The following is an 11,587-nucleotide window of genomic DNA, read 5'->3' as shown; positions in this document are numbered from 1 at the left end:
TTGTGTAGGGGGGGGGGGGGGGGGTGGTAAAGGAATAAAAGATTATGAGAAGGTGATATGATTTTCTTGGAATGTGTTGCTAGCACCATCTTCTCCTCCAGTTAACAAGAATACTGGTGAGGTACATGATACTTCCTTTGGGAGTTTGAAGCATATTAGTGAATGTGGTACGTGTATGATTGGATTATAATTATGTGAAACTTGTGTAATGGGTTTGATTAAAGGCGCAAACCCTAGTTTTAACGTGTAAAAATGGACACTAAGTTTAGTTAATCTACAATCCTGTAACACATTTGGATAAAGTTACAACAGCGTTAAAACCGAGATATATATCCTTAAAAATTACTAGAACTCGAATCAATAACCACTAGTTGTCAGACGCACGTGTGTTTCGATTCTATGCAAATGGATAATCTAAGCAATAAAATATAAGTAATGTTTGATTTCAGTAATCATAAATGGCTCTAATAGTGAAAAAAAAACCATGTTGTAGTGTTTAAAAACTAGGGTATGTCCCTTTAACAGTTTATTTTGGACCAGCTACTGATGTGCAGTAATTCATGGAAGGTAGGTCACAGTGACCTATAGTCTGTCCCACAGGGAACGCCTTTCATCATACAATGAAACTTGCTACATGTTAATTAAGAGGTGATTGATTGGTAAATTCCACACAAAAATAGTATTTTGTTGTTATTTTCAAAACACTTTTACTTTTCTTATTACGTCAAACCAAACTGAAATTATTTACAAAAAACAACAACAGTTTTATAGAATGATGGGACGGACTATAGTTATGATATGCAACACACCAGTATCCCAAGATGTACTTGCATGCAACGTTTAGTTATCCTATATGAATTGATAAAGAAGATATGTCCCTGATAATGATTTCTTTAATGTTTATTAATCCGTGAAAAGTAGGTCACAATGACCAACTTCTAGTATGCAACATGCCTCCATTCCCATGTTGTACTTACATGCAAGGTTTAATTATCATATATGGATTGATAAACAAGATAAGTCCCCGATAAGAATTTCCTTTAATGTTCAGTAATCTGTGAAAAGTAAGTCGCAATGACCAACTATACACAATGACTAACTTAAAGTATGCGACACGCCTCCGTTCTAAGTTGTACTTGCATTCAAGGGTTGGTTATCCTATATGAATTGATCAGGATGATGTGCCTCGGACAACAAAGATGACGGACGGACTGACATAAAATGCCATACCACAATACAACCCGTCAAAGACGCGTATATGGAAAGTGAGCATTTTGTTCAGTATCCCATCATGATTCACAGATTCACAACGCATGTTTCAGAGATCACTACACGGTTTTAAAATGTTAAATTGTAGTTGCAAATCATTTCAATTGGTAACTTTTGCTAATCAAAATGTTCAAAACAATGGGGTGGGGGGGGTAATAATAATATCTTGGGTACAGATATAATCAAATTTGCTGATAAGAACCATTGCTGTTTGCCACCCAATAATTTATGTATTTTTCGTACTGGGGTGTCGTTATAAATTCATAGTTACATTCATTCATTCATTCATTCATTCATTCATACATTTCATTCTATATCATGGTCCATGCCTTGGCGTGGTGAGGTAGCTTGTATGTCTCAATGACTTGGAGAGCTATGGCAGCTGGAGTATCAGCTCCTGGTAGGGTCACCCAAGCTGGACTGGTCAAAGGGTAGAGACTAGACTACTATGGACTGGACAGACAGAGGACGTGAGTTAAGAAAGACACTTGTCTAGGAGAAGCAAACTCCAAAATCAAAACTAGGCTGGAGAGGCTCCGAATCCTAGTAAGGAAACTCCTAGAAGGAAAACTCGAAACTCAAAGTCCACTTAAGTCAGAGTACAGAAGCTATGCATAAGCATTGGCGTGGAAACCAAAAGGATGTCTGTACATGCACCAAGCTCTATGATTATGATCATACAGAAGCTATGCATAAGCATTGGCGTGGAAACCAAAAGGATGTCTGTACATGCACCAAGCTCTATGATTATGATCATACATTCCACTGTCTTTTTGTTGATCAGTTAGAAAAACATATTTTGTATCTAAAGGATATTCAAGAATGGTGCTTGTGGTAAGATACATATTGTGGAATATTTATTCCAAATTGTTAAATAATTGTAATCTACTGGGTGCTATGTTTGACAGCATCCATTGTCAAGGAACTAGGACGTGGCAAGACACTTCGTGTGGAATATCTATTCTGAATGGTTAAATAATTGTAATATACTCCGGGTAACGTTTGACAGTACCCATTGTGATTTCGAGAGCCCGGCTGTGGTGCGATGAGTTGTAGGATGGACCCAATGCCGTTTCCATTTTCAAAGATAGTGTCCCACACCTGATGTATGCAAATCGTCTCACAAAGTTTACAAATGATAGAACTTATCACGGCCTTTGATATACCAGTTGTGGGGCACTGAATAGGATTGGGGGGGGGGGGGGGAGAGACGCAGAGGGTCCGCTGAAGGATTTTAATTCAATGACTTGCGCACCTCGAGGAAAGCGCTCAGCCAAATGAGCTTGTTCCAGTCCCAACAGGCATGGAATGACTCCAGGCGTCTGACAAATGCCTGCTGCAACGCTAGCTAGAACAGCGACGGTTACACATGGTAGCTGACGGCGGGGGCCACCTCAAGCAAGTTCTCGACTACATTGGTGTCGGAGAAAACTGCCGATTAGTCGGATTTCAACCAATTTTGTTGAACGTTTCTTGTCAAGATTGTGGTGTGTAGCCTAGCGTTGGCCATCGTGCTGAAAGATTAGAGAGAACCATTTGCGTTTGTGGCCTGGGACCGCAAGTAGGCCTTAGTATAGGCTAGGTCTTGTATGATCTCACTAACCAATGTTATAGTGTTGATGGGTCTTCCATAACACTGCTGTACAGATCAAGGTATACACAGAAATTACCAATCTAGCTAATGAAGAAATGTTAGTCCTGTCTTAAATAAAGTTGTAAAAGCAAATGCTTCTTCCACTTACCTAAGGTTGACGAAAACGCTATCCTAATGTTCGCTTTCAAAATATATAGCATCGGGCATTCAGTGTACGAAAAAACAAATCCATTGACATTTGCTTTTATACTTTTACAGTGATTAGGAATGCATCAAAACGTGTTTAAAACTGGCTGATTTTTTTAACCATTGTTTTTCACAAGCCACGCCTAACAATCCACAAGAGATCCTTTGTATACACTTTCCCACAGGCAGGACAACACGTACATACATTTTACGGTCGTTGGTATATACCAGTCGTGGAACACCGAGTTAAAATGTGGATGTATATAATATTTGTATGTAGAAATATATATGTGTATGTGTCGTATAGGAGTTGAATTTACGTGTTAATACCTGAAACGCGCGTTCTAATTTTGACCCTCATTGTTAAAAGAATAGATACGGAATTTCATTTGAGTTAAACAAGTCAGTAAGTGAAGTGTATAACAACTAATGGGCCTGTTTGAGTCTGATAAAGCCGAGACAGAAGTTAAGTAATGTGCGCGGGGTGGAAAGTTCGGTCGCCGATGTATACCCATTCAGATGATACGCCGTGTTAACAAAATGAAAAGTATATCCGGACCTACCGATAGATTACCAATTATTTATTCAAGGCTTTCTTTACATACGACCGTTAGTTGTTAATAGGTGGACATTTTAGTTTACACTACGTGAGCATATACGTGTCGTGAACCGTACCTGTGTAACAAACGGTATTGTCATTTAAACGTTCCAGTGTTCTCCGAGTACTGTTGTCTAAATGGTACGTAATAATCACAGCTGTTTTCGTGTTTTTGACTTTATTGTTGAAGAACACAAAAACTCCACACTTCCTTGTGTTTTATCTTAAGTTGATATCAAATTGCAACTACCCACACATACTTTCTCTCTCTCCCTCTTTCTTGTCAAAGTGACAACAATCGAAGAATATTTTCCAAGTCGATCAAACGAAGATTAACCCCCAAGGACTGTCAAAACATCACGCAAAGGGGCTGTATATATTCATGAGTACAGTGGAAGTGGTTGTCGCTAGCTCGCGCGCGCCTGGTTACGCCAGCAGACGACTCGGTTACTTGGTGATACAACATTCAAGACACGTCCATCATAAGGCGGATTACGATCATTGATTATGGAAAGACGAATACTCGTGAAATCACTGTTCGTCTCACTTCTACTGCGGGCCCGTTAAACAATCTAACACACTAGCCGGTAAGATTTTATTGATGATACTAGTGGTTGAACGCTGGTAGTGTACCAATATGCTTGTCTCGATATAGTGAACTGTATTTTTTGCTTTAAATAGATGAAGTCATTCGATAAAGGCATGGTTTGCTACCCAATTGGTGCTACGTTTTTTTAGGAAAATTGTTATGTACAATGAACATATTTGTAAATTCCAGACTGCAAAGAGTACATGGTAAAACGATAGGTTTCTTCTCTTTTATAGATTGTGTAGGCATATTAATAGTGGTAATGCCGGAAAGTTTCCGTGGATACATTCGAAATCACTACACCCATTTCCCACACTCGTATCCACAAGTTGTAAATTGGTTGTTTCTTGTCTAGACTACTTACACGAACATTATTCCAAGTTAAAGTGAAAAATTCAATGTGATTAAAACTGAAACATACCTGTCTATTTATTAAAGGACTTTTAGTTAGGAAACGAAAAGAACGTTTGTTTAACAACAGGTCGGCGAACTTGTGGGTATTTGATGTCTAGGATGGGCATACACTGGATTGACTATTGCAACACATTGTTTTATGTGTTGGCTACTACTAAGGCACTATCAAGACATTTTGTAGTAAAGAAATATAATTCAACATAACCTAAAATGTAAAGGGAAATATGAAGCGTTTAGTAGCACTAAAACCGATGTTCTTCAGATTTGATATGTCGTCGTCTCAAGAACAAAGAATTTTGCATATTAAATCAAATGCTCTTTAATTTGCTTTATCTAAGTAGCATTCATGGACGATGTTTATGGTTATGGATGTGTTGAACTGATTTCAATCATATTATAAATATTTGTATTCATAAATTTATATTACGCCTTCAATTTCCATGAATTTTAGATATTCTGGATATTAACATACGTCGCATTTCAGAATACGGATCTTAACAGTCCTTACTAACGTCTTCGTTCCTAAGATCACTACACGCAAAATGCCACTTCAGGAACAGCATGGCCCTTTTACAAAATCTTGCATACGGGTCTGTGATAAGAAAAAGAAAAGAAAAAACAATCAACAGGCCCTACTAGTTTTTAAATCAAAATAACTTTAGGTGTGACAGTGACAGGAATGGGCCACCATGGGTCGGTTTTCTTTATGCTGAACCTAATCACCATTTATAAAAATAACAATGCGAAACGTTTGCCTGGTAAATATACATCAAACAAAGGATATAGAATGTCAGTACTTCACTTTACATACATGGTATGGTATGCATAAATAAATGACTGTCGTCGTTCCAGGCGTGTTCGCTTTCGTTCTGAACCATTAACCATATTATATTACCGTGCTGGCTTTACTTTGGCCTGTCAGTTGCTAATGTCTTCAACTGAACACCTATCTTAGAAGCGATTTGTTGGCCGATTGAGCTCATCAATTATTGCTCTGCGACTGGTATATCAAAGACCGCGGAATATATATATATTACTAGCGGAAAAAAGTAACAGTGTAACTTGAAACATCAGATAAAATTAACACGGCTCAATATTTTAGCCTGATGTTTTGCACAGTTGACCAGTGAACGCACCGCCACACAATCGCGAGGGTCAATTCCGTATTGGCACGTGCCGTTTCGCTTCTTGGACATGGGTCTGTTTTTCAAGGTTTTTCCGCCCAACATTTTACTGCTCCAGCTTTTGTCGACTTTGCTACTGTCGGGTCATTGTTTGGCAACCGGTGGAACAGAAAAGCAGGTTTTTTCGGTTGAAAGTGGTCGTAGAGCAATGCCCAGGCTAAATGTAAATGACCGCCTTCGCGCAATTGGTATGATCCAGGCTGAAATGCTCCATTGCGCTGTTGCTACGCAATTTGGTGTCAACATAAACACTATTCAGGCTTTGTCGCGACGTTTTCAACAATTTGGTAATGTCAGAGACCGACCACGTGCAGGTCGTCCACGCGTGACGTCACGACAGCAGGACAATCATACCCGACTCGTGCACCTCAGGAATCACTTCCAAACGGAAAGTCTGACAGCGCGGACCATTCCTGGATTGCGTGCCATCAGCCCCAGAACTGTACGGAATCGATTACGTGAACAGCGTATTTGTTCGCGACGTCCGGCTGTCCGTTCAGTTTTGCTAAGACGCCATCGTGTAGCACGTCAGGCTTGGTGTAGAAGACACTTGCGCTTTAATCGCCGACACTGGGCGGGTATTCTGTTTACAGACGAGTCCAGGTTTCACTTAGACAGCAGCGACGGCCGTTCAAGAGTCTATCGTCGTGTTAGAGAACGTTTTAGTGACGCCTATATTGTGGAGCGACGTGCTTTTGGCGGAGGCAGTGTCATGGTTTGGGGTGGTATCACGTCAACTGGACGAACACCTATTGTGGTCATCGATGGCAATTTGAACGCCGTAGGCTACCGTGACGACATTATCCAGGCTCACGTCATCCCATTTGTGCAAAGACAGCAACGTCACATCACGCTTCAGCAAGACAACGCTAGACCTCACGTCGCCCGGGTGGTAAGGGATTTCTAGCTCAGCAGAATACCGATGTGTTGCAGTGGCCTGCAGTCTCACCCGATCTTGCACCAATCGAGCATGTCTGGGATGAGATGCAACGTCGTGTACGTGCGCTGCCTAACCAGCCGGTGACGTTGGCAGCGCTGGGTCAGACGTTAGTCCAGATCTGGAACGGCATTCCCCAGGCATTCTTCAACAATTTGGTAGGCTCTATGAGGCGACGGTACCAGGCCTGCATCGACGCAAACCATGGCCATACGCGCTATTAACTTTGTGAACTGATTTTTTACCCTCGTGTCTTTCATCCCCAATACCAATGAAACGACGGATGCTGTGACATTTTAAATGAATTGAAGTTTTGCAGATTTGCCTATTAACCATGCTATCTGATCGTTTCATCGTTTTATGTCTTGAAATTATGTTTTTATCAACATGATAACCATACACAGTTACTTTTTTCCGCTAGTATATATATATATATACATACATACATACATACATACATATATACATACATACATACAGCTATCCAATTACAAACATCTTTACCATGCCCAATTCAACTCAAGGTACAGACATGCTCTCTCTCTCTCTCTCTCTCTCTCTCTCTCTCTCTCTCTCTCTCTCTCTCTCTCTCTCTCTCAATGAAATGAAATGACAAAATAATCATGTTTGACATCAAATAACCGTACTTCAAAAGTGCTGAAATGTTTACACAAATATTCTTTTTCTGTTCTAAAGACAACTCATAGGTATAATCAACTGATCAATTGATGTATTTATTTATTTGCCAATAAAATATGGATCTTGTGTATGGTGAACACTATGAGTCTACTAACACATTTGAATTTAAACATAAAAACGCAAATATCGGTCAAATTTCGCCAGTTGTATACAGTTATATTACTGTCAGGTGTCGCACGCAGAGAGAGAGAGAGAGAGAGAGAGAGAGAGAGAGAGAGAGAGAGAGAGAGAGAGAGAGGAGAGAGAGAGAGAGAGAGAGAGATTACAGACTGAGAGAGAGATTACAGACAGAAAGAGAGGGTTTTTTTTTTTATCAACGGCAATCTTATTTCTGACTCAATTGTTGGGTGACCAAGTTGTTTGCCGTGTACAAAAGCGCTTGTTTATTGTACCCAAACCTGGCCACGCTTGCTGTATAAACGGCCTCTGTCCATTGTTAACAGTAATCTCCACCAAGCAAATTGAAAGCAATAGACATTTAGTCATTTCGTTTTCAATAGACACTACAAAAGCTACTGGTATTAAATATCAAATTTTGTTGACATTTGTAGTCCGGTGATTGGTGAGCATTTGGCCATCATTTATAGCCATATCAATGATATAAACATTATGTTATTGTCGTACTATTCGCGGTGAATAATGTCTGACAGTGTATGTTTGCATGCCTACAATCATGCTCTCATTGCTCATAGATAAGTATTATTTCCATTTTACCAGATCGATGACCTTTCGTACTTGTCATGGTCCAATATATTTTAACATGCCACTAGGGTTTCGAGCATACCGTTATGGAGTTAGATTTTATAACAAAACTGAAACCTAAACAAACCGCCATCTCCAGTAAGAAAACTATCAGTTTCACCAGACCGCCTTGTACTATTCTCACCAATAATGTACTACAAACGGTCATGTATTAAGCAGCCACAGGAGTATCAGTATGGATGAATGAATGAATGAATGAATGTTTAACGACACCCCAGCACAAAAGAAAATAGAGATTGGCTATTGGGTGTGAAACAAAGGTAAGTGTGTTAATATGATTATTTCTATTAAAAATAAACAATTAAAAAATATGTAACAGTGTCTAAAACACAGTGTAAAGAGCTGAGGAGAAAATACAATTCAATACACTACAAATATGAAGGTAAATACATTTTAAAATATTTGATAGAAATCAAAATGTCGGCATCAGATTATTACACTCCACCAAAATGCGGCACACCGTTAGTGTACACTCGCAATGTTCACACTAAGGAGGGTTCTTTACAATGAATGGATGCTGAAAGTGTTTGTGGTACAGAAAGCTTTACAGCCAAAAGTATTCTACATTAATAACATGGGCCATTTCCTTTAAAACATGGTCCCATGTACAAACTAGCTCGGATTTTTTTTTGTTTTTATATTTTGGCGGGTTTTATAGTTTATCAAAAGTTATGTAATATACATGTATATATATTTCATTGTTCACGTTGGAGAACCCGAGGAATCCCTTCGGAACATGTCATTCCCACCCTATATGTATTTTCTGGATCTGCCACTGAACATGGTGTTCATTTCTCTTTGTAGAGCTACCAAGATGAAGAAGACAGAACCGACACTGTTTGATGTGAAGTTCATGGAGTTGGAGAAGCTAAAACTGGACTGTCACAAACACATGTGTCGACTGAATGACCTAAAGATCGTCTACCGGGACTGGTTCGATCGCAGACGGCAGTCCTTTCTGGACGCCATCAAAACCGTGCAGATCACATACCCGCAGATGGTACCAACCAACATTCTGACATTGAGCCACTTCAAGAGTCTCTATCTCTTCACAAACAAAGTCCCAAAGAGTGGTAAAAGAATTAATGAAACACCCGCTAAAATGGAAGCATTTCTGTCTTTTTGGTCGCAATTTTGCGATTTGAAAAGTCAGAGTGATATTTTGTATGAGCGCATATGTACTTACTGTGATTCAATAACTCGGTTACGGGAACCAAAGATTAAGTTAGAAATTGACAGACTGCATAAACAATTCACAGTGGCCTCTTCTGAAAATTACAACTTTACACACGTCAACAACGAGAAAGATAATCTCTTCACATACAGAGTCGCTATGCCCGACCATCAGTACCACGGACTTGTCAGCTTCATGCCATATCTGTTACAACTTGCCACGAAGGTCTGCTATTATTGTGGTAAACTTCATATAGAAAAGGAATAGACTGGTTACTGTCTTGGCTAATAGCTTGGAATCTTAACAACAGAGGGTGTAGCTTGTGTGCCGTTTGAAAGTTGTAGACTTTCTGCCTGCGACTGGACATCTCGACCTGCTGTGACAGTGTACAAAGAACAGTGCTCACAACATATTTGCGAAGCTACATCTTTGCAAAGAAAAATATATGTATTTGGCCAATAAAACTAATATTTATGCATGTATATCCAAATAGACTCAGCTATCGAGTTTATAGATTCAAATATATATTATATATATGATCTGAAACGTTATTAAATGGTTGTTACAAGCCCCTGCCCAGTATTTCAAGAATCAAAATATGTATTATATATAAGTATTTTCCTAAGAGATAATATAGACAAATCTGTTCCAGGCCAGGCGTGCTTTGGAAGGGGTGAGGTGGTGGATGCGGGAAGGACATTTGTTATCAGGCGCCAAATTAACAATCATTACTCTGCAGCGTTTCTGGGACCGACCATTATGGTGAGATACAGTACTGAGATGGGCATGATTAAGGGTTAAAATTGAACAGGGATAACTGATAACTTATATTCTGCGTCAGACACCCCAATATTTTTACAAAACCAGATTATGTGGAATAAATAAATGACCGTTTAGTGATCGTATTCAATAGCGTATCTGTGATACATTAAAATAATGGCTGTGTGCTATATTTAGGTTAACAGAGGAAGCTGAACTATTTTAATAGTGAAGTGAAAGAACTTAAGACAAGTTTAAGAGCATATATTACGTAACGTGGTGCTTAGGTAATCATTTATCACTGGAAAACAGAAACAACTGGATGGAGGATGACGTTTTAGTCACACACACACACAGAGAGAGAGAGAGAGAGAGAGAGAGAGAGAGAGAGAGAGAGAGAGAGAGAGAGAGAGAGAGAGAGAGAGAGAGAGACACACACACACAGACACACTTGAACTGCTTATAACTTATTCATGTATTTAAATGGATGTTGTAAATAAATATCTCGTTTCTGCCTTAAGTGTTCCTTGCACGTTGTACATTATTGATGTGTCCAATAGAGGTTGGTGTGTTAGGATCATAATGCCACAAGTACTTAACTTTTCTAACACCCATTATATCCGGATGTTAGCAGATAAAAACCATGCTGGAAATAGGTTCATTTGAATTCGCCAAACAAATGCATCTCACAAGTGAAATACCATTCCAAAAATACTAATTACTTAATCTATAGAGCAACACAAAGAGACATTTTTAGGTGGGCTGAACTTTACCATGTTATTGATTTTCTCCTTTTTTGTGTGCATTTGGGCCCGCAACATAGCAGTAGAAGACATATTTGAAGTCTGGGCGTGAACAGGGACTAGTTTTGGGGGAAACTAATGATCATGGTAACTTTTAAAATACCTCTAGTTCCCCATAAAATGTTTTATTTTTATATAGCTGCAAACACTATTCACAGTGGTAGCTCTAGGCATTCTTTTAATTTGTTAGCTCTATCCTGTGCAAGTCTGGGTATTCTATGGTGGTATTTGGAGTGTCTGTCCTATAGGCGGTGCAGGACGGATAAACATCCTGTTATTTATCTCCTATGAGTGAAAGTCCTAAACACCTGATAGTGGATCATGGAAGCAATCAGACTGCCTAATATCCTTTGGACTCTTGCCATGGTCAGATACAATGTTGATATAGCAAAACGGTTGTTGTTGTTCATATTTTAAACTTCATTTCATACCTGTACATTGTGGTCTCCGTTAGGTGGAGGCATGCTTATTTACATTGTTTTTCAAATTGGGTCATCATGACTGCTTTGTACAAAGCTACGATTTTCCTTGGATTTGTTTTTCTCACATATTCCTGCATATGTTGGAATCGATCAAAATGGCATTGCAGTGATGCATGGTAAAACTAACTTCAAAACAC

The 11,587-nt window shown here is 39.2% G+C and overlaps 1 protein-coding gene across 1 annotated transcript; it reads left to right on the top strand.

Annotated features, from left to right (window-relative positions):
• The first annotated feature begins 3,734 nt into the window (after window positions 1-3,734).
• On the top strand, window positions 3,735-10,680 carry LOC121373883. Its single transcript, XM_041500679.1, has 2 exons — window positions 3,735-4,234; window positions 9,037-10,680. Exon 2 carries the CDS (start codon window positions 9,047-9,049, stop codon window positions 9,671-9,673), a length of 627 nt encoding a protein of 208 aa, XP_041356613.1. The 5' UTR covers window positions 3,735-4,234; window positions 9,037-9,046; the 3' UTR covers window positions 9,674-10,680.
• Window positions 10,681-11,587: the final 907 nt, after the last annotated feature.

This window comes from Gigantopelta aegis, chromosome 6 (genome assembly GCF_016097555.1).
Source record: "Gigantopelta aegis isolate Gae_Host chromosome 6, Gae_host_genome, whole genome shotgun sequence".
Lineage (NCBI taxonomy): Eukaryota > Metazoa > Mollusca > Gastropoda > Neomphalida > Peltospiridae > Gigantopelta > Gigantopelta aegis.
Note: the sequence above shows the minus strand (reverse complement) of the source record. Positions and strands in the feature narration are given on the sequence as shown.

What these genes read in the sequence shown, in the direction of transcription:
- LOC121373883 (XM_041500679.1), top strand. Translation starts at nt 9,047, where the DNA reads ATGAAGAAGACAGAACCGACACTGTTTGATGTGAAGTTCATGGAGTTG.